Source organism: Macrobrachium rosenbergii, chromosome 48 (assembly GCF_040412425.1).
Source record: "Macrobrachium rosenbergii isolate ZJJX-2024 chromosome 48, ASM4041242v1, whole genome shotgun sequence".
NCBI classification, from domain to species: domain Eukaryota; kingdom Metazoa; phylum Arthropoda; class Malacostraca; order Decapoda; family Palaemonidae; genus Macrobrachium; species Macrobrachium rosenbergii.
In genome coordinates, this window is record NC_089788.1 from 9,570,502 (window position 1) to 9,595,501 (window position 25,000).

A 25,000-nucleotide genomic window follows, 5' to 3' on the forward strand; every position below is an offset into this window, starting at 1 on the left:
GAATATGTATTCAGAAAAAAAGGCTAACGAGTAAAAAATTCGAGTAACATGCTCAGGCAAAAATACAATAAAACTTCCATGTTTAAAGAGTTAAAAACAGTTTCACGCAGAGACACTTGAAATATGAAAACGGAAAATCTATGTAACAAAGAACGGTTACATGGCACAAAGTTCCCCCAAGGCGTAATTAAGAACAATGAATTTATGTACAAAAAGTTAATTTCTTTAATTTGTTTTAATCAAATTATAAAAATAAAAGACGTAAAAAGTATTCGATGATATTTTGATGAAAGGAGGAAAACTGGAAGAGAAGAAGCTGGAGGGCGAGAGAGGGAGAATGGAAGCACACGAGAAGGAAAAAAAGAAATAGAGACTCTGAGGAGGATCAAGAAGATGTAAGAGGAAGAAGAGGATGATGGAAAGAGTACAGAATATAAAGGGGAGAAAAGGAACGTACAGAGAGACAAGGAATGAATATAGGAAGAGAAAGGAACAAGGAGAAACAGCGGAGGGAAGAGAAACCAGGGAAAAGGGTGGGCAGTGATAAGGGGAAAAAAGACAAGGAGAGGGGAGGGGCAGAAAAGGGGAAAGGGGAGAGGGCGACAGTGGAAGGGAAAGTGCATGAAAACATAAGGGAGTACGATGAGGAGGACGAATACACGGTAGCATTAGGATGACATTAAACCCTGACATTCAGCCCTTCTAGTGAATTTTAGCTTGCCTCTCTCTCTCTCTCTCTCTCTCTCTCTCTCTCTCTCTCTCTCTCTCTCTCTCTCTCTCTCTCTCTCTCTCTTTCTCTCTCTCTAAACAAAATTTTTTTTTCTGTACCCAAAGTGGTTACAAAAGGCAAAAATCATGTTATCAGAACAAAAATAAGTGATATATCTTTAACTCCTTGAGAGAGAGAGAGAGGAGAGAGAGAGAGAGAGAGAGAAGCGGACGGTCTAGTTCTGGGGATTAATGCTGGCACCAAACGGACGCTGTACATTAAACCTCTGAATCTTTTCTGGCTGAAATCATAATGTGATTGAACTCTTAATGAACCAATTAATTTGAAAATGATAATCCTAATTTTGACTGATTCCCAGAATAGTACTGATTCCGAAACCTAGGTATCGAGATATATAATATAATATATATATATATATATATATATATATATATATATATATATATATATATATATATATATATATATATATATATATATAAACCTCACTGTCTTATTCGTGGATGAACCTTTTGTCTGAAAGGCTTCTACAATTAAAACTACGACATTCACTTATATCTTACGCACTATTTCGCCCTTCCTGGATATTAAGGACCTTCCTTTTCAATACTTCTTTCATGCCAAATATCCAGTACTCGCTTGGTCTTTCTATTAACACTTCCAATAGTACATAATTTTTACCACCCTTCTGTCCTCTCTTGTCTCAACAGAATCATTTAAAAAAACTTCCATCCCTCACAGGCGCTAACGTTTTTACCGCTTCTAAAAATCTTTACATTTTTTGCTCCGTCAAACTTTTATACTTTATGTCCTACACAACAATTCATTCTAACAGCTTCAATCATTTTTCTTTCACGTGTACTCAGTATTGACAGTTCACTTCCATAAATGAGAGTTGGCTCAAGAATTCCCTCATGTACTCCTACGTTAACTTTCACAGACAATGTTTAACTCATCTCTCATCCTATCATCATATCTGTATATTTACTCACACGTATATACAGGGATCAACTTCTACCATTCTTCGACTATATATACTGTGTACATATCCATAAATATCCATCGCATTTTCTTCTCGGTTTTTATTTAGGTTAAAACTCTTATTCTTCCTTGCATTTACTCTCAACTTTCTCCTCTTGTAAACACTCAGATTCTTTCACTACCATCTGCCATTTCTCTTCATTATCCCAAAATAACCGTCTATCATCTGCAACCATTAGCCATTCTACACTCAATTTGGACCCACATTTACTGTCTTTTCGCTGACTTTCAGCATCACTCCATCCATTAAAACATTAAACAACCATGCGGGGAACACGGTGGCTCAGGCCATTTTTACATCAAACCAGTCACTCTTCGTTCTTCATATTCTAACACATGCTTTGCTGCTTCCATAAAACCCTACAATCACTCTCGACAACTAATTTTCAATAAGATATTCTTCACTGGTCCCATCATGAGATTATCTCATCATGAGATTATTCTCGGTCCGTGCACACACAACAGTTTCCCCTTTCTCATTCAAAATGCGTATAAAACCTCTTCGCATTCATAGCTTTACCTGACTAAACATATTCCCTTAGTGAAGCGTCATAACCTACATCAATATCAAATCAATTTTACATAATGATAATGTATACTACTGTATAACTGATAACTGAATGACAGGTTTAAGTTTTTCAGTGTCAATTTGTAGCCTCGAACCTAGTGCTCTAGGTTTAGTGGCACTAAAATTATACAGAGGTAAATTTAAATATACATTGATAACATTCTCGTCTGCACATAATTTTGTCTAAAAAAAATTGTCAACTTCACGATGGATAAAAGAAATTCATAACGTTAGTATAAATAACCTCTCAAACAGTCTCCGGCTGCCCACTTTCCTAATAACGATTTAAAAATGGATTCGTGACCTAGTATTTGGAGCATAACTTGGAAGACATGTGAAGAGTGAGCTTTGACTCAGTTTCAATCTCACAATCGGATGAAATTGCATGTTATTTGTAATTAGTCATGTTACTTGCTTTGTATATTTTTTTGTTCTGGCATCTCAGAAAATGCTAATTTTTGTAGAAGGCAAGCATCTGCGTGTAAAAATGCCAATTAAATTAAAACTTATGTAAAATGTGTTTATATTTTTACGATACGACATATCCTAATAATGTAAATTATCCTATGTACATCTTGCTAATCCAAACAGCGATGACACACACATACACATATATATATACAATATATATATATATACACATACATACGTACGTACATACATACATATATACACACAGCTATACCCATAATAGGTACTGTAATACACATTATATATATATATATATATATATATATATATATATATATATATATATATATATATATACACACACACACACACACACATATATATATATATATATATATATATATATATATATATATATATATATATATATATATATATATATATAATCAGTAAGCTATTAACGTCCTTTAATATCCAATTCGCTCTACCTCGGAAATAATATATTTTCATATATGTTCGGTAATATATATGAAAATATATTATTTCGAGGTAGAGCGAATTGATATTAAAGCACGTTTGTAGCTTACTGATTGTATATGAATCACGGTGATGTGATAAAAGGCATATATATATATATATATATATATATATATATATATATATATATATATATATATATATATATATACGCCTTTTGGCGTAATGTTACTCTTGAGCAATTTTCACTGACTGCATACATGTAGCGTCTACTGCTTTGTCGGCACTGAATTAAAAATAGAACAACATAGCAATACTTCTCATCTTTTCCTTCACAGTTTACCCTAAAGATACAAGCTATTGAGAAACTGGAGTACTGTCTTGAAATAGCAGATACATGCACACACACACACACACACACACACACACACACACATATATATATATATATATATATATATATATATATATATATATATATACATATATATATTATATATATACATATACTGTATAACACAAACACACAAATATTTATAGATATAGACAGTTAGTCTCTGAAATATATCCTTTATTTTCTACATTTTGGCGTTTTATGGGCTCCTTATAACTGATGGAATTCTGTTTTAACAGAAAATGTTTCAGTCATACAGACGCAAATGCCACGAACAAAATTAGCCATGTAACAGCACACAAACAAACACATAAGCATACATAAGCATGCATGCACGACAGAAGTAGAAAGAGAGAGAGAGAGTACCACAGTTCCCCTTCATCACATACCTTTATCGGCTGGTACAGTGGATGCATTAGCTATCGAGGAGTGTCACTGAAAAATAAAGACGGTGCTTTTAGAATAATGAACAAAAGTATGTCACATGTGACTCCAACTATTGATGGAAATATATTGTATGAAGGGAAAATATCATGAAATGGGCGGCAAGGGAATGGTGTCTCAAGAATATTATGGCACAGGATTTAATATTGTCAAAGAAAAAGGTCTATATAAAAAAGAATAGGTTAAAGGAAGAAATCCCACTGTAATGTGAAACTTCAAGATAAATAACAACACTGGTATGTCAGTGCAATATCACACGACTGGTTCATGAATCTGATACGACACTAGAAACGTTAAACGGCAGAAGATAAGATTATACAAAAATCAGGGTACCAAAGTTACAAAAAAGTTACAACTAAGGGATGAACACAAAACACCAATTATAACATTTTAACGCAGATGAAAAATATCAATGTTGTTGTCAAGAGAAATTTATTTTATTTAATAAACCATATGATACTGATAATTACATGATGGCCGAAAGAACACTGATATATACGTGGCATCACAAATTAGTAAAAAAATGTAATAGTACTTCATAAATAACATAATGACTGACAACAGTAATGAATGAATGAGTAACTTAATAACGCACTCCCTAAGTGATGAAAATTAATTAAATCCACTAAATTAAGCTACAGCGGCATGGCGTTCCCCAAAAGATCAACATGAAGTCCCATAAACAACATATGACCATCCGAATATTACAGAAGAAGAAACAAAAAGCAAAGCCAAATAAACTGAAAAAAAAAAAGTCCATTTCCAGGACTGCTTCGCTGCGTAATCAGCACCAGTACATCAACAGTAATTACTTAATTAGCGCGATCCTAAATTACACCCAGATCACCCAATTAATTCAGGTAAAGGAAGAAAACCAAATTGAAATGTTTAATTAGTCAAACCCGATCGATCTTTCACAGATGAAAAAAAAAATAAACAAATAAATAAATAAATAAAAAATGAGTCTGTCATTCCACGGTCATGACTGTTCACTTTAGCGAAGTGCATTTACGCTTCATAAATGGGCATTACGCACGGGAATTCTTCCGTTCATTAATTAATGGAATCATGACATAAACGTCTATTCTTACAAACCCTATGGAAACTACGAATAAGAAGAGGAAGTTGCAATTTGTTGCAGAAGGCAACCTTCCAAAGGGTCATATGGCTGAGGTATTATGGAAATAATACTCGAAAAATCACTGCCATAAAAGCGCACTCAGTTGTGTACGTATCCTCAACTCACCAAGGTCACTCAACAGTAAGTGAAACCGTAACCATTTAATGGCTCATATGAGCGATTATTATAAAAATATTGACAGTGACCTTGAACTCCGACCTTTACACGTCAAATTTGGTAAACTTAACCACTAGGTAATTACCACTACACTTATCAATATCAATATTTGTGACCTTGGCCTTCTGACCTTTAAAGGTCAAGCAGAGATGAATTCAATTATCTTTATAGTCATAAGCAAGAAAAAAAGTTAAGTATATCTTAGTTTAACCAGACCACTGAGCTGTTTAACAGCTCTCCTAGGGCTGGCCCGAAGGATTAGATTTATTTTACGTGGCTAAGAACCAACTGGTTACCTAGCAACGGGACCCACAGCTTATTGTTGAATCCGAACCACATTATAACGAGAAATGAAGTTCTATCACCAGAAATAAATTCCTCTAATTTTTCAACAGCCGGTCGGAGAGTCGAACGCTGGGCCAACAGCCTGCTAGCCGAGAGCTCTACCCACCCCTCCAATGAAGAACGTAGGATATTACACATATACAACCAGTCATGAGAGAGTTGTGACGCCAGATAACCCTCAATTAATCAATCAATCAATCATGAGAGAGTTATACTCTGACCTTTAACCTTTGGATTATAAACCTCCCAAAAGTTAATAATCTTGAGAGGAAGGTCTAAATCCTTTAAAGATTACATCTTCCATTCTTCATCATATTCTATTTACACATTCTTAATACATTCATGCACGGAAAAAAAAATCTTCCCAGCCGCCTTGGTAGAAGTGGTAATGTTTTTTATTAGTGCTAAAAGATTCACCTCAATAATAAGAAAATATTGGTTTCGTGTACACGATTACAGTAGCTCAGAAGCAAACTTTCTACACTACCAGACTCACATAAACCGTGACTTCGTGAAAAATTACACACGATATAAATTTGTTCAATGAGCCCATGAAACAGAGAGAGAGAGAGAGAGAGAGAGAGAGAGAGAGAGAGAGAGAGAGAGAGAGAGAGAGAGAGAGAGAGAAATAAATTTCTTACACATTTTTGGAAAGCCTGTGCCATTCATACCCAAAGAAGCAAGGGCTCAGAGCGGTTCTTGGTCACCTCAAACCATTTTCGAATTCTATTTCTAATTCAAAAATCAAAAAGCCTAAGCTCAAAGCAGACCGCATTTGCATATCATCACGAAAAGTACATTCATCTGCCATAAACAGCATATAAACAAGTAAAAAATGTGCCGAAGAAGGCCACCGAAAATAGAGCTATATGAGCCGCGGCCCATGAAACTTTAACCGCAGCCCAGTGGTGGCCTATCCTATATCGTTGCCGGAAGCACGATTATGGCTAATTTTAACCTTAAATAAAATAATGGCTACTGAGGCTAGAGGGCTGCAATTTGGTGTTTGATGATTGGAGGATGGATGATCGACATGCCAATTTGCAGCCCTCTAGCCTCAGTAGTTTTTTAAGATCTGAGGGCGGACAGAAAAGTGCGGACAAAAAAAAGTTCGGACGGACAGACAAAGCCGGCACAATAGTTTTCTTTTACAGAAAGCTAAAAAGATCCCTTACGCCAAACATTTTCTGCTGAATGTTTCCGATAACAAAAGTATAAAAAAAAAATAACCCATAAAATAAACTTATACACATTTGCTTTGAATGGATTCAGCTTAATAATACTAAATCACATTAAGATACATATAAATCAATATTTAGACAATCTAGTTTTTAAAAAAAGGTTTTTTTCCCTGTGCGCTGCAGCATAATCACTAAATGCCACCAAATTTTTTTTCAAATAATCTTATTAACGAGAAATAACACAATTGTGGAATACAAGTATCATTATTACAATTATGAAAATATAATTTTTATCATTATCATCAATGGAAATAAAAAAAAAAAGGATTCCATGATAAACTGGTCTAGTAAACCGTCTGCCTGCTATGGAAAGTTCTGCCCCAATTTAAACCAGACAACGACAATTCAAACACGTATTAAATTTTCCCACAATGAGGATTCATTAAAATGAAGATTCCCTTATTGTCTTCTTAACTCAACCTTTAAGTGATAAGTTTCTTCATATTAAAATCTTCACGTCTTCAAAACGATCCCTTTATCGTTTACACAAGTGCACCTGTTAAACGTCACTTTGTATTCTTGCTCAGCCACTGTGTTTCTTCTTCCAATTTCATGTTTATAAGACTCGGCTCGTTAAGAATAGCTCTTTACTTCATAAAAGTTGCTTTCTTGCCGACGTTAAAACTATACCCCAGAATACTGAGGTCTTCACATACCAAATTCAAAAAATGTGAGGGCAATATCGTATTACTCAGCCATCTCAAGTAACTTAAAAGGCTGCGGATAACTTCACTGGTCTATTTTTTTTTTTTTTTTTTTTTACATAATGAGAAGTAACTGATGCTTTGGCAATAGTGTCTGATTTTTTTTTCAGACATAGTCCCAAAAAGACATTGTTTTGCAAAACTAAGAGTCTGGTGATTTTTTTCAGGTATAACTTTAAATAGCACACACACACACACACACATATATATATATATATATATATATATATATATATATATATATATATATATATATATATATATATATATATATATATATATATATATATATATATATATATATATATATATATATATATATATATATATGCGACTAAAAATGAGCTTCTAGACAAATCGACGTACAAGGGGCGTTAGTTTTCAAGTTGGCATTTCCCTATAGAAAATTCTCTCTCTCTCTCTCTCTCTCTCTCTCTGCCATAATTTCATCTCAGTAAAGTCAGACTCAAGGCATACCCAGTGGAAACTATTGGTGTATGCCGCATCAAAAAGCTGGCATTGCAAATGAACTTTTTCACATTCTAGGTAACAAAGAAGCTTTAAAACAGGGTTGTTGTTACAACTATGCGAACATTTTTTTTAAAAGACTGTCTCTGTCTCCCTATTCTCCAATGCGCACTATTAATGGCGACTCAGCCCTCCACAAATCCTCTCCTTTTCCTTCCCAGAACCTCGAACTCCTCAGTCTTGACTTGATAAGTTACTCGAATAATGTAGTTCCTCGTTGGACGAGGGATAGAGTTCTCGGCTAGAACTCTGCTAGGCCCGAGTTCGAGTCTCCGGCCGGCCAATGAAGAATTAGAGGAATTTATTTCTGGTGATAGAAACTCATTTCTCGGTATAGTATGGTTCGGATTCCACAATAAGCTGTAGGTCCCGTTGCTAGGTAACCAACTGGTTCTTAGCCACGTAAAATAAGTCTAATCCTTCGGGCCAGCCCTAGGAGAGCTCTTAGTCAGCTCAGTGGTCTGGTTAAACTAAGATATACTTAACTCGAATACTGTAGCTCCAAGAAATGAGGTCTTACCATTTCTGAATTCTACCTTCCTTTGGTGATATTTTTAAGGATGTGGCTATTTTGAACTCGATCCTGGAGTAAAAATAGCTACTGCAAAGGTAGGGGGTTGTTTTTAGACCGACACACGTTTATAAATAGACACTATAGATGAAGCCGCTATTTTTACTCATGTATTACCTACCTTACCTACCTAACCCACCCTCCCTACCCCAAGGTGCAAAGTCCTGAGAGGGATTTCACTGACACAAGGACAGGTGTAAAAATAGCAACTTCCTATTCTGTGAACGATAGTATAACAGGCCACTCGTCTTCATCGACATATTGGGTGATCGGATTCACAGTTGTTATGAAGAAAGCAGACAGTATGTATTACTATATATGTCTGGCTCTGATATTTTATTTTATTCTCTGGAATACTCAAGTCTTTTCGGCCCTATTATGAAGGCTTGATGTTGCTTTTATTCGTCCCTCACTTTGTAAAACTACTTTTGTATTTAGGCTTATTATTATTTAGTCTCTGCCTCGACAAAGAATGCATCAAATGCAACACACACACACACACACACATATATATATATATAATATATATATATATATATATGTATATATATATATATATATATATATATATATATATATATATATATATATATATATATATATATATATATATATATATATATATATACTGTGCATATATATGTATATGAATATGCAGAGCATATCTGTGTATGTAATGGGCAAATCAACATATAAATAGAAAATATGTCGTTTCCTGAAGACTTCTAACAAAACAAGAGAAAAACAAAATTATGAAATCATTACAAGAAACAAAACCCGGCCGGATAATAAGTAACAAACAACCAGGCATAAAAACATGATTACAGTTTGTTTAAATAAAAAAAGACGAAAAGTAAATAAACCACACATCTAGGAGCTTAATAATTAAGAGAAATGAAACGAGATATACGGCAAAAAGGGATATGGAAAGTCCAATACCACGCCAATTTGCTTTCTCCGTTTTCTGCCGTTCCTTTTACCACCAACTGGCGGGAAATGAAAGCGCTACGTCCAAATTGTGAATTGAGAAGGGAGGGGGGGAGTGAGGCAGGGGTGAGGCAGTATACGGGAGAAAGACGAATGTAAAGGGTGGGGATGCGGACTTGGAGGTACAGTCATTGTAACAGACACCATGACGTTTGGCCATTTTCCCTTTTAATGGTTGAAACAATAGTCAGACAAATCATTGCAATCAATGGCAGATAAGTGTTGCCTCTTGGAGAAGAGAGAGAGAGAGAGAGAGAGAGAGAGAGAGAGAGAGAGAGAGAGAGAGAGAGAGAGAGAGAAAGTATTTAAATTTTACTTTTAATGGTTGAAACAATAGTCAGACAAATCATTGCAATCAATGGCAGATAAGTGTTGCCTCTTGAGAAAGAGAGAGAGAGAGAGAGAGAGAGAGAGAGAGAGAGAGAGAGAGAGAGAGAGAGAGAGAGAGAGAGAGTATTTAAATTTTACTTTTAATGGTTGAAACAATAGTCAGACAAATCATTGCAATCAATGGCAGGTAAGTGTTGCCTCTTGGAGAAGAGAGAGAGAGAGAGAGAGAGAGAGAGAGAGAGAGAGAGAGAGTTGCTACGGAGAAAGGAGGAAAATTTAAATTTCTAGAGAAATTACTGGTTTTTTTATGAAAATTATACATCTATCACTCATGGATTTATCTACTTCTGACTAACTGACCGACTTCTTTAAACTGCCATCGCAAATGCTGGCAACTGGATCACTGAAATGTTAGAGTGACAATAACTGAAATATAAGGAACAAGAAAATAAATAAAAACAACTATTCGAATTGTCATGAGAGAACATATTATTTACTTTCCAGGGACCAATATATCCTTCGCTTGTTTACTAATGAACTCGAAATTAAAATAAAAACATATACAGTTTAAAAGATTGAAAATACACCCGGTGCTTAAACAATACTTGGATATCGAATGCAATATTAAAAAAAATAAGAATATTAATAAATGAGAGAGGAGTTTCACACAGAAATCAACACACAGCTAAAAATAAAATCCTAAAAGAATTTTACAAAAGGAACGGGTATAAAAAAAAAGTTGAAGAAACGTAAAAATAGAAAATAATTGGTGTAAACAAGCCTTTCATCTAAAATCGATTCGGTAGTTCATCGGAAGAAAAAATGCTCCCCCACGAAAAAAAAAACCTTTTTTATTATCTTCATCTATTTTTATTCGACCGTGTAAATTAAGGGAAAAGTACGGGACACCATTCTATCTTTTGCCATGTACAAATAATTTCTGAAAACAACCAACAGTTTCGAATGGTCACACACAAATATGAGAAATAAAACTAAATAAAAATTAAATATTGGACAGACCATCATGAATACAATACATTTTAATCACCAGAAAATAATATATGTATATATATATAATAACTATATATATTATATATCTATCTATCTATCTATCTATATATATATATATATATATATATATATATATATATATATATATATATATATATATATATATATATACTTGCAAAATGGCCTGTAGAAAATAAGAATGTAACACCCAAACACAATGTAACTTACATCACTGTAAATGACACACTAGGTATTTCCTGTCTTCAGAAAAAGATTTATATAATTTATATATACACATACACAGACACACACACACACATATATATATATATATATATATATATATATATATATATATATATATATATATATATATTATGTACACACACACACACACATACATACATACATATATATATATATATATATATATATATATATATATATATATATATATAATATACATATATATATGTATATAAACACACACACACTTATATATGCAGTATATATATATATATATATATATATATATATATATATATATATATATATATATATATAATTAGCAGTCTGAAAGGTGAGAATATAAAGTAAAAAATCGGTTTATCAACAATGACTCCAGTCCCTCCAAGTACAGATTCCTAGAGAAATTTCAAATCCAGAATTTCCATAACAAAAACATCAGGATTTTCCAGAAGGATTCTCAAGAACCCCAATTCCAGGAATCCTAATGGTGGACCTCATTTCCAGGTTCCCTTTGGAATCGGTTCCTAATCCTCTCGTCCTATTATTCTTGAAATGACAGCATAATTAATTTTCCTGTTTTCCTCGAATACTCCACATTTGCTCTCATTCATCTTCGTTGACATTATTATTATTATTATTATTATTATTATTATTATTATTATTATTATTATTATTATTATTATTATTACTACTACTACTCTGTCGTCTCTCTATTATTTCTAAAATGATTGTTATTAAAATATTCTGGTATGAAAGATATTTTATTTTACTCCAAAATAAGAATAATGGAAATTAATAATACAAACGAAAAGAATATATATATTTTTATATCAACAAACAGTAGGTTAAATATGTGTACTGCATATTCACTGAGGAGAATCTTGGCAAAAATTTCACACTTTTGTTTTTACTACGACACGTCTGACACACACAGGGGTGGTCCAGAGAAAACACAGCACAACGGTTACTGACACATTCGTCTTTTAACTGCTGAATCGTGGATGAACTCCTTGTGCAGAAAACTGTTGCAACATCAGCCACTTCAGGCATCTACAACGGTGTCTCATCATGTACACATCGACCCCTACACTACAACGTTCCTTTCTATTTATAATGCATTCTTTCTCGTCCCATATCCTGTCCTTTCTGAGTTTTCCTCTCCTCCTTCCTCCGAATTCTTCCGGATTACACGGACTTCTCACCAACCTACCGTGCTCCATTCATATGACCAAACCATCTCATAACACTGTGATCTATCCCTTCAAGAGACTATCTTTATTACGACTTCCAGTAATCTTCACATTCCTCACCCTTTCATATCCTATCATACCAAGTATAAATAAAAAAAGTTCATCCCAACATCTATAACCTTTTTCACTCAGTTCACTTTACTTCCATTAAGGAGAGTTGGCTCAACAATCCAACCTTGCATTCCCACCTTGGCTTCCATAGACGCTCGCAGATACAATGATAGACACAAGCATACCCTGAATCTTCCTCCCTAGAAATCTTTTATCTCCAATAATCAAGCCTCTTTGCATACACACTTCTAGATAATCAAGCCTCTTTGCATACACACTTCTAGAACCCCATGCCTACAGTCAAAGATATCTTTTTCTCTGTCAACTACTTTTGCACTTGAATCATCTTACACAACCATTTTCCCCAAACCCAGTCAAACACATATTCAGCTTTTCCCACGTGAATTGTCTTTCCTTCTCATCCTTTGCCATTCTTATACCACATACATTCGCTATTAGAAACTGTTCTTTAACCACATTCTATCTGACACAAAGAAGCTCCGAATTAACACATTAATGATCGTTCACCCACCCTAAGAGTCCTCTTAGCACTACCGTTCCTCTAATAGAAGCAATCATTCTTTGTCCCTCCCATTCCTGGCCCAAATCCCCAACCCCTTTGTCTCGCTATGTGCCAAAACATCCAGCCTTCTCTCCTTACACAAATTAATCAGCATACATCTCTTCTGCATACCTTCGCACATTGAAAAATCCAAGACTTAGTACTTCACTCTTTCTATTTTGTTTTTAATTTTTTGGCATTAACGATATATTCAAGGTCTAAGGCTGCAAACACCATGCTCCTAGCCATCTGGTGACCTTCACACCACGCAAGCCGGCAGGAATTTATTAATCAAATAAAGTCTGAACAACGGCAGCCATGGCACTCGCTTCTAATTAACTCATCTAACAAAATATATATCTCTAAAAATCATTGTTAATGCAGAATATTAATAAGCGTAGCATTGCCACAGTTACAAATCACGTATAAAAAATCAAATTTAAATGTGTGGCATATTATTGACAAAACACCTGAAACAGCCACGTGCATGAAAGCAAACTCTTCCATGCTTGCCCTCTCAAGCTCTAGGAGGCAACTGACGTCTTCATTAAACTGCCTAAAAAAGGAAGCCAAAATCTTCACGAGCAGCTAAACATACCATCGCATTCACCTGCAGGAGTCACGTACATTATACGAGATAAAGGCAAAAGGTTAGCATATTAATCTGCAGACATATAAGTGTCATATATAAAACATAAGAACAACCTTTAGTATATTTTAAATCATGATTGTGAAATAAAATGGCAGGTGAACGACCTTAGTAAAGATGAAAAACTGTGAAAAAACAGATACTATACAAAAATATATATATATATATATATATATATATATATATATATATATATATACTGTATATATATATAATATATATATATATATATAAATATATAATATACATATATATATAAATATATAAAGTATATATATATATATATATATATATATATATATATATATATATATATATGTATATATATATAATACACACACACACACACATATATATATATATATATATATATATATATATATATATATATATATATATATTATATATATGTATGTATGTACAGTATGTGTGTCTGGTTGTGTGCCAGAGAAAAGAACAAAGGAAACAAAAGCTCAAAACATCTACATTAATGGATGACATACAGATTTTTTCCCTTATGCTTGCAAAGAACAAATACAAAGTAGGACAGACGAAAAGGGGTTAATTTACGAGTGAAAATCAATAAATAAACGACAATAAGAGCGGTTGCGCGTAACCATACACTCATAGTTAAAGAAACGAAGAAAAAGCCAGCCCGGTTATAACTTGCAGGCCTCTCTCCCTCCCTCTCTCTCTCTCTCTCCGTCTGCTTTAAGGAAATCTCTCAAGGAGATTTCCCAGGTGGTTGGCCACCATCAATTCCTTTCTTCGGAAAAAGAAAAATGGAAAAGCGGATAAAAACGGGAGAGAGGCGAGGATATCTTCTGCTCAATGTGCGTTATTCAAGCTCCATTATGCGCTTGCACTCTACACTTTATTTTCCTTTCTTTACTTGTTGGCGAATAAAGCACGCCCTGATAGGAACAGATAGCTCTCATTAACAATGCTGAAACGTGAAAATTGTTCGCAATCGCCTCTCAGCTCGTGCCAGAGCGACTGTCGGTACTTGGTTAAATATCAATTTGGGATACAGGACAACTAACTTACTACAACAACTTTTTTTGGAGGAGAACTAGATCTATAACATTACATCTTAACGTACGATTATGACCACAAGCTTGTTGCGGCTACTTTTAATGACGACCCTAAAGTGGGTTTGTTTTATTTTTTTTTATTCCATAATTATGCATCATACGCTGTCTGCGACACTTTATCAAAGTGGAGCTTGATCACCTGCATACTGTATTCCCTGATTATTCCCAGAAAATTCTAGAAACTTACATGTCCTAGGACGGATGTCTATATTTACACTAAATCAAAGTAGTTATTATTCACCCAAACCAAGATTCAACCGTGACTGTTCTTTCCCTAGTAGCCTGAGTAGGAAAGGCACAAACACACAGCCTATTTAAACATTTTTCTGTTCTTACTTTTGCTGTCTTCAAAGTTTACAAGAGATTACGGGGCTGAAATCTCCGAGGAAAACTTCCGAGATGAGAAGTAATAGCACAACTTCATCCGGTCCCAAGTCACAAAAATGTTCTCAAACTGTTGCTGACACAACTTTCCTGCGCTTCTTCATTAGGAGGACACTGCAGTATTATATTTCTTAACAATTTTCCCTACTTTTTATCTACTACTGCTTTTATCAACTCTGCTCACTGAAGTCTGCATTGCACTTAAATCCCACAGAGAGAGAGAGAGAGAGAGAGAGAGAGAGAGAGAGAGAGAGAGAGAGAGAGAGAGAGAGAGAGAGAGAGAGAGAGAGAGTCTGATTGTACTTGGATTTACTTGGTTTAAAAAAAGGTGTTGCCTTGATGCATATTCTCCAATTTTTTTCCAGCTGTTCTTTAACTTATCCTGGAAACCAACGCTAAACTTTTTGGCGACTTGACAATGCTGGTCACCTTATTCTTAACAAGTGTATACAAATGTTCTAGCCAATCATCATCAGCTAACTCTGTGTAAACTGGATTCATCCTTCGAAAACTTACTTTCTAAAAGAAATAAAATCCTTACATGTGCCCCTCTTTTTAGTATGTATCCACCAACGCACAAAGTCCTGGCAACTTTCTACCTACTACAATTACACCTAGCTAATCCGGTTAAAAATTTGTATAGGGTACCCTGTGCCGTCACCTTTGACAGTTTTCGACAGAAAGTTTAGACACCGTTCCGAAGTTCTTTCCACGACTTTCCTCTCTCTTTTCCTAAACGTACTTCTACCATTTATTTCTAGCCTAGGCCCAAAGGACAATAAAGAGGGGGGCGGGGAGACGGGTAAATACAGATGGAGCTTACTGATGCTCATCCCTGCTTCACCCAGACTTGTTGGAAAATATCTGCGCAGATTTTAATATCTTTACTTTGTTAATGATATGCAATGCGTAAGACAGTTGATAGCTTTCGATGGAAATTTTATTTCTATTAATTTATAAAACCATATACATTTCTACAATTCCTACAGAAAATCGAACTTTGTATAGCACCAAACTCCCATTTCATCAGTTACCACGTCTTTAGCGTAAATATACCTGTCTGTGTGTGTGTGCGCGTTTATATATATATATATATATATATATATATATATATATATATATATATATATATATATATATATATATATATATATATATATACATATAGACATACACACACATAGACATATGTGTGTGTGTTTGTGTTTTAAGACAAAAACCAAATTTATGACGAATGAAGTACAAGTCGACGGAGAATACAATTCCCCCCAACCCCCACCTTTTCTTTCTTGCCACCTTCTTCCTTGGCCCGATACCCCCAAGAAGAGGAGAGCAGAAATGATATCCCCAAAAGCCAATGGGTTTTTGAACTGGGTGACTTGGCAGCCAAATTGCTTTTCCGATGAAACGTCACGAGTCAATCCCCTACTCCTCCCGCTCCCTCGCATGATTTGAGAGTCTATGGGCTAAACGGGGTCTCGTTACATCTCTTCTTGCAGTTGCTCACGTTGCTATCATTCGTTTAGGGTCGTTGCGTCGTTGTACTTCTCGCAGGCCTATGAAGATGATGATGTGCAGGAAAGAGAGAATGATCGATTTTACCGGCACTGAAAATGTTAGAGAGAAAGAGGGAAAGAGAATTGATTGAATTATCCGACAGACATGAAATGTACATGTCTGTCTGTCTGTCACACACACACACACACACACAGAGAGAGAGAGAGAGAGAGAGAGAGAGAGAGAGAGAGAGCTGATAGATTGCACAATTGACATCCAAACTGTTACAGACACCTTGTAAAATTATTCAACAAGCATCTCAACACACACACAGAGAGAGAGAGAGAGAGAGAGAGAGAGAGAGAGAGAGAGAGAGAGAGAGACTGATTGATTTAATTGGCACTGACAGTGTTACAGAGAAAAAGGAAGATAGAAATTGATTGAATTATAGGACAGGCATTAAATGTACGTGTGTCTGTCTGAGAGAGAGAGAGAGAGAGAGAGAGAGAACTGATGGAATGTACAACTGACATCCAGACTGTTGCAGACGCCTTGGTAAATTTTTCAACAGTCATCGAGAGAGAGAGAGAGAGAGAGAGAGAGAGAGAGAGAGAGAGAGAGAGAGAGAGAGCTGATGCAATGTACAACTGACATCCAGACTGTTACAGACGCCTTGGTAAATTTTTCAACAGGCATCAAGAGAGAGGGAGAGAGAGAGAGAGAGAGAGAGAGCTGATGGAATGTACAACTGACATCCAGACTGTTACAGACGCCTTGGTAAATTTTTCAACAGGCATCAGAGAGAGAGAGAGAGAGAGAGAGAGAGAGAGAGAGCTGATGGAATGATGGAATGTACAACTGACATCCAGACTGTTACAGACGCCTTGTTAAATTTTTCAACAGGCATCAGAGAGAGAGAGAGAGAGAGAGAGAGAGAGAGAGAGGGAGAGAGAGAGAGAGAGAGAGAGAGAGAGAGAGAGAGCTGATGGAATGTACAACTGACATCCAGACTGTTACAGACGCCTTGTTAAATTTTTCAACAGGCATGAAGAGAGAGAGAGAGAGAGAGAGAGAGAGAGAGAGAGCTGATGGAATGTACAACTGACATCCAGACTGTTACAGACGCCTTGTTAAATTTTTCAACAGGCAGAGAGAGAGAGAGAGAGAGAGAGAGAGAGAGAGAGAGAGAGAGAGAGAGAGAGAGAGAGAGAGAGCTGATGGAATGTACAACTGACATCCAGACTGTTACAGACGCCTTGTTAAATTTTTCAAGCATCAGAGAGAGAGAGAGAGAGAGAGAGAGAGAGAGCTGATGGAATGTACAACTGACATCCAAACTGTTACAGACGCCTTGGTAAATTTTTCAACAGGCATCAAGAGAGAGAGAGAGAGAGAGAGAGAGAGAGAGAGAGAGAGAGAGAGAGAGAGAGAGAGCTGATGGAATGTACAACTGACATCCAGACTGTTACAGACGCCTTGGTAAATTTTTTCAACAGGCATCAAGAGAGAGAGAGAGAGAGAGAGAGAGAGAGAGAGAGAGAGAGAGAGAGAGAGAGAGAGAAAGAGAGCTGATGGAATGTACAACTGACATCCAAACTGTTATAGACGCCTTGGTAAATTTTTCAACAGGCATCGAGAGAGAGAGAGAGAGAGAGAGAGAGAGAGAGAGAGAGAGAGAGAGAGAGAGAGAGAGAGAGCTGATGGAATGTACAACTGACATCCAGACTGTTACAGACGCCTTGGTAAATTTTTCAACAGGCATCGAGAGAGAGAGAGAGAGAGAGAGAGAGAGAGAGAGAGAGAGAGAGAGAGAGAGAGAGAGCTGATGGAATGTACAACTGACATCCAGACTGTTACAGACGCCTTGGTAAATTTTTCAACAGGCATCAAGAGAGAGAGAGAGAGAGAGAGAGAGAGAGAGAGAGAGCTGATGGAATGTACAACTGACATCCAAACTGTTATAGACGCCTTGGTAAATTTTTCAACAGGCATCGAGAGAGAGAGAGAGAGAGAGAGAGAGAGAGAGAGAGAGAGAGAGAGAGAGAGAGAGAGCTGATGGAATGTACAACTGACATCCAGACTGTTACAGACGCCTTGTAAATTTTTCAACAGGCATCGAGAGAGAGAGAGAGAGAGAGAGAGAGAGAGAGAGAGAGAGAGAGAGAGAGAGAGAGAGCTGATGGAATGTACAACTGACATCCAGACTGTTACAGACGCCTTGTTAAATTTTTCAACAGGCATCGAAAGAGAAAGAGAGAGAGAGAGAGAGAGAGAGAGAGAGAGAGAGAGAGAGAGAGAGAGAGAGAGAGCTGATGGAATGTACAACTGACATCCAGACTGTTACAGACGCCTTGTTAAATTTTTCAACAGGCATCGAGAGAGAGAGAGAGAGAGAGAGAGAGAGAGAGAGAGAGAGAGAGAGAGAGAGAGAGAGAGAGAGAGAGCTGATGGAATGTACAACTGACATACAGACTGTTACAGACGCCTTGTTAAATTTTTCAACAGGCAGAGAGAGAGAGAGAGAGAGAGAGAGAGAGAGAGAGAGAGAGAGAGAGAGAGAGAGAGAGAGAGCTGATGGAATGTACAACTGACATCCAAACTGTTACAGACGCCTTGGTAAATTTTTCAACAGGCATCAAGAGAGAGAGAGAGAGAGAGAGAGAGAGAGAGAGAGAGAGAGAGAGAGAGAGAGAGAGAGAGAGAGAGAGAGAGAGAGAGAGCTGATGGAATGTACAACTGGCATCCAGACTGTTACAGACGCCTTGGTAAATTTTTCAACAGGCATCAAGAGAGAGAGAGAGAGAGAGAGAGAGAGAGAGAGAGAGAGAGAGAGAGAGAGAGAGAGAGCTGATGGAATGTACAACTGACATCCAGACTGTTACAGACGCCTTGTTAAATTTTTCAACAGGCATCGAGAGAGAGAGAGAGAGAGAGAGAGAGAGAGAGAGAGAGAGAGAGAGAGAGAGAGAGAGAGAGAGAGAGAGTTGATGGAATGTACAACTGGCATCCAGACTGTTACAGACGCCTTGGTAAATTTTTCAACAGTCATCAAGAGAGAGAGAGAGAGAGAGAGAGAGAGAGAGAGAGAGAGAGAGAGAGAGAACTGTTGGAATGTACAACTGACATCCAAACTGCTACAGACACCTTGTTAAATTACTCAACAGGCATCTCAGAGAGAGAGAGAGAGAGAGAGAGAGAGAGAGAGAGAGAGAGGAGGAGTTCTGGGTAAAGCATATCTGAAGGAGAGCACTCTGGAGTAAGAACCCGGAACCGGAAGACTGCACACATGAAGGCTTAGATTCTTTCCTGCAAAGAAGTTGTTAGAGCTTCGATTGGAAAGCTTCGCAAGGCTAAAGACAGCTAAAAGAAAAGCAAAGAACACTACAATGATGTTTTTATGACATGACTGCTTGAGATTAAACTTAAACAAAACATATGGAATATGCCAACGGAAATGATCAGTTTCTCAAGGCGACAAACCCAGGTATTTATAATCAGACTTCTCCTCCCGGTTATGAAACTTGATAAGAACTTTTATCGACCTTTGAGAATCTGTGACTTTTTTCAACAAACATAAATGCGTGTTAATAATGTTATGTAATGTGAACAACTAACTCCACACAGTGCAGCGACCTACTTTCGTACTATTCATTTATTTATTTTTGCATTACCTTTATTATTTAAAATTCAAATCACTTGTTATAAAAGCGTTTCCATTTACGGACTACTAATGGTCTAGATGGCAAGGAATTCAGCTGGGATACCTTTTCTGGAACATTACATGACATGAACAAGTAATTACATACAAACATACATACATACAGACTTACGTTAACACACGCACACACAATATATATACAAATATATATATATATGTGTGTATATACATACATATATATATATATATATATATATATATATATATATATATATATATATATATATATATATATATATATATATATAGAGAGAGAGAGAGAGAGAGAGAGAGAGAGAGAGAGAGAGAGAGAGAGAGAGAGAAATTCCTTGTAAATAAAGCAAAATAAGAACAGAAAGATATTTGTGGCAGCGACTTTACCCTTTTTCGAATACAATACACATTAATAACGCTTTTTCTGTTCTTTTCTTTTATATAATGTATATGGGTTTTTCATCTTCGGAAAACACTCTCTCTGCATATATATGTATATACATAAATATATATTTATATGAATACACACACAAACACACAAACACACACACACACACACACACACACACACACATATATATATATATATATATATATATATATATATATATATATATATATATATATATATATATATATATATACATATATTCCTCTCTACCTTTACATGGCAGCGTATTTCGAAAACACGTATCAAAGACGCTGCAAGCTGAATTAAGTTAAAGAATCAATGTATTCCTCAAACATAATCATATAATTTTGGTACAATTAGTACTAATAAACAACTTTTTATCTGTACTGACATAATTAGTTAATTAAGTTCTTTTCATCACGAATTTTCAAGGAACTTACGTAGGAAGCTTATACTGAGCACAATGTTCGCAAAAAAAAAAAAAAAAAAAAAAAAGAGAAATGCATGAAAACGAGTATATATTGCAAAACCATAAGTAAGTTTAGCGGCAAAGTCAAACAGTCGTAAAGGAGCATTTTGAGAGGATTTGATTTACTTCGGCGTAAGGAAATTCAACAATTGAAAGTGAAATAACTAGGCAGTAACAAATAGCGTTGCAAACACTCAGGACAATTCCACAGGATATAACAGGGAGCAAGGATGTTCAGCTATTCCGCCTACCCCATGTCATCCTGAACTTTAAAACACTAACCCATACCTAGACTGCACTAACCCACACTAACTAGGGTGAAACTTCCTACCTGAACGAGAGAGAGAGAGAGAGAGAGAGAGAGAGAGAGAGAGAGAGAGAGAGAGAGAGAGAAAAGGGGGGGGGGGGATATTCGCCACTGGAACACTCTAATAATACATTAATACTTTCTTCCTCCAATGAGGAAAAACCTTTTCGTACTCCATAGCAATTTATATGGGAATAAAAATCATAATCTTTGGCCTATGAATGGTCTACTCGACAGCTCCAATGGTGTTTGTCTCTCATATCTTAAGGGCATATATATATATATATATATATATATATATATATATATATATATATATATATATATGTATATACAGTATATACATATATATATTATATATATATAAATACATATACATATACAGTATATAAATATATATATACACACACACACACACACACACACACACACACACACACACACACACACATATATATATATATATATATATATATATATATATATATATATATATATATATATATATATATATATATGAGTGGCGCAGTGTAATAAGGTGCCAAGCGCTGTTTTTTAAAAAATGATAAAACGCATTTAAAGTTTGCCAACTATGAAAACGCTTATAAAAGAAAAACCAGCCAAACGATTTCTATGAATCATACCTCATTTTAAAGGAAATTTATTCGCCTATTACATATGCAAAAATCATTATAGTATGTTTTGTCATTTAGCGGCCACAACCACAAAAGTGAGGTAATGTAAGATTGTAAAGTGTTAATGAACACAATGAAAATGTTTTCATACGGCAATTAAAGCATGTTTTGTGAAAGCAACCTAAAATATTTATCCTAATAATGCTCTAAAATTATTATTATAACATATCTGAGTAAAATTTCCATGAAAATATTATAAAACAAAAACAATTACCGTACCAAAAACAGACTACATTACAGACCTCCACTGGTTGCCGCTTGCCTCCTTTTTATGACGAGTCTTATGATGTAGCAGTGAGAACTCGCTAAGGGCGAAATTTCCCTTTGTTTTGCATGGATTTTCGAACCTTTTGCCAGTAACATAAGGGGACAAAAGTGTGTGTACAGGATAGTGCTGTACTTTAGCTGCTCGCTCACAATAAAAAAACCAGTTCGGCCGCGGTGGCGCTTGCCACCTTGTTACGCCGCGCCCCTCATATATATATATATATATATATATATATATATATATATATGCGACATCATCAAAAGACAACAACCTTCCATTTAAGCTAAGCGGAAGAATGAGACGCAGCGACGTCAGAATTCAACAACACAATAGATACTCTACATAATCTACATAAATGTCAAGAGTTCATTATCATCCGACTACCGTGCCCAAGGAATCTTCGTTCTGTGTATTATAGGGCCAGTGGCATAAGAGGCTTGGCCCGGGCTGGGCAATGTTTAGCGTAAACATGGATTTCAATACCTGTAGACTTACAAATATATGGATGCGCTCTGCGTTTTGGTAAAAAGATATATAAATTTACACCTTTAAGAATATCTTCCACAGAGAAGGGAAAGAGTTGAACTGAATATAGAATTTAGGCCAAAGGCCAAGCACTGGGGCCTATGTGGTCATTCAGCGCTGAAACGGAAACTGACAGTAAAAGGTCTGAAAGATGTAACAGGAGGAAAACCTCGCAGTTGCACTATGAATCAGTTTCTGGAAGAAAGAGAATATGAAAGGAGGCACAGTAAAAAGGAACGAAACGGGGTGCGGCTAGGGGCCGAAGGGACGCTGCAAAGAACCTTAAGTAATGCCTACACTACACCGCATGAGGTGCACTGCCGGCACTAACCCCCAACGGGGGAAGAGAGAAAGGCAAGCGGTTCAACGAAACTTAGAATAACAACTCTATACATATTACAACGCTCGTATCTTGTTTCATTTTCGTGCTGTAAAAAAAATACTTGATCATAAGGTTTACTGGAATGCAGCGAGAAATGAAAATTACAGTTTCATTCCCCTCTTTGTTAAAGACCATGCCATAAAGCGTTTATTTCGCTATCATGTTCTTCTTAACGTCAGGTTGTAAAGCAGCAGTATGGCCATAAAGTTTTAAAGCACAACGTGCATCGAATAAAAGCTCAATCTTTCAACGTTTATTAATCCATGAAAAACACTTACCATAACTATTTTCGCACATGCAAAACTTGTATTTAATTCATAATAGCACTGCTGAATAAATAGTAATAGATCTATACACGAGATATTCTCGTTCTGTTCTTGAAGCTAAAAGCCTACGTCAACTTTGCGCAATGGCAATTATAATTCTCGCAAGGTTGCAAGGTCGTTTCGCAACTTCCCAAGCAATCTAACATGATACCTCTTTCCTTCCGGCTCATTGTATTGGAGAGCTCGATTGTTCATTGTATTGGAGAATTCAACACGTTCTGACTGACGTATATCGTAACTATTACTGAGGCTTACATGGCTCAAAATAATATATAATCCCACATTTTAATGACAAGAGAAATCTTACCATAAGGCCTGCAATAAAAACTACATGATTTTTCTATAAAATTTATTAAACGTACACGAAATCCGCCTTGCTTCGATAGCCTTCAGCTATAAAGGGCGTTCGTGATCTCTCTCTCTCTCTCTCTCTCTCTCTCTCTCTCTCTCTCTCTCTCTCTCTCTCATGCACACACAAACGCACATCGCTACGTTAAGAAAACATATCTCCATCTATATCTCCTCTTATCCAAATGGCTAAACCTGCGAAGATGAAAATTGTTGCTATGTTGTTCCATTTATTCTATTCAGCCGAAAGCTGTTTCGGGAATAGGTTAATAATAACATCTGAAGAAGAAGAACGACAACGCTGAACAGAATATTTTTTCCATGTCATGAACAAGACATATGAAGGGGATAGTTTGATCGAATTTCCAGAAGCTGACAAAGACCTTCTGGTACTTGTTTCATGCATTCAGTGTTTCTGAAGTAGCATAAATAATTGAGAAATTTGGGAGGTGGGAAACGCTAGAGATGATTTTAGCTGAACTAGAATATTATGCACAATATACAAAAAGGAAACAAACCCCGAGGATTGGGAACTGGAAGTCATAGGTAGGATAAACAAGTATAAAATGCGCCGAAGAAACTTCGGAGCAATCGAGTTTTCTGTACAGCCGCTACACCGTATAATCAAGGCCACCGAAAACAGATCTATCTTTCGGTGGTCTCGGTATAATGCTGTATGAGCCGCGGCCCATGAAACTTTAACCACGGCCTGGTGGTTGCCTATCCTATATCGTTGCCAGAAGCACGATTATGGCTAACTTT

At 35.9% G+C, this 25,000-nt stretch overlaps 1 protein-coding gene across 1 annotated transcript in view; it reads left to right on the top strand.

Annotated features, from left to right (window-relative positions):
- The first annotated feature begins 470 nt into the window (after positions 1 to 470).
- The window catches only part of LOC136831679 (uncharacterized), a 185,712-nt gene continuing 161,182 nt past the window's right edge, over positions 471 to 25,000 (top strand). Inside the window, exon 1 of the mRNA XM_067092308.1 lies at positions 471 to 662. Coding sequence (XP_066948409.1) covers positions 471 to 662 — 192 coding nt within the window. The remainder of the gene's footprint in view (positions 663 to 25,000) is intronic.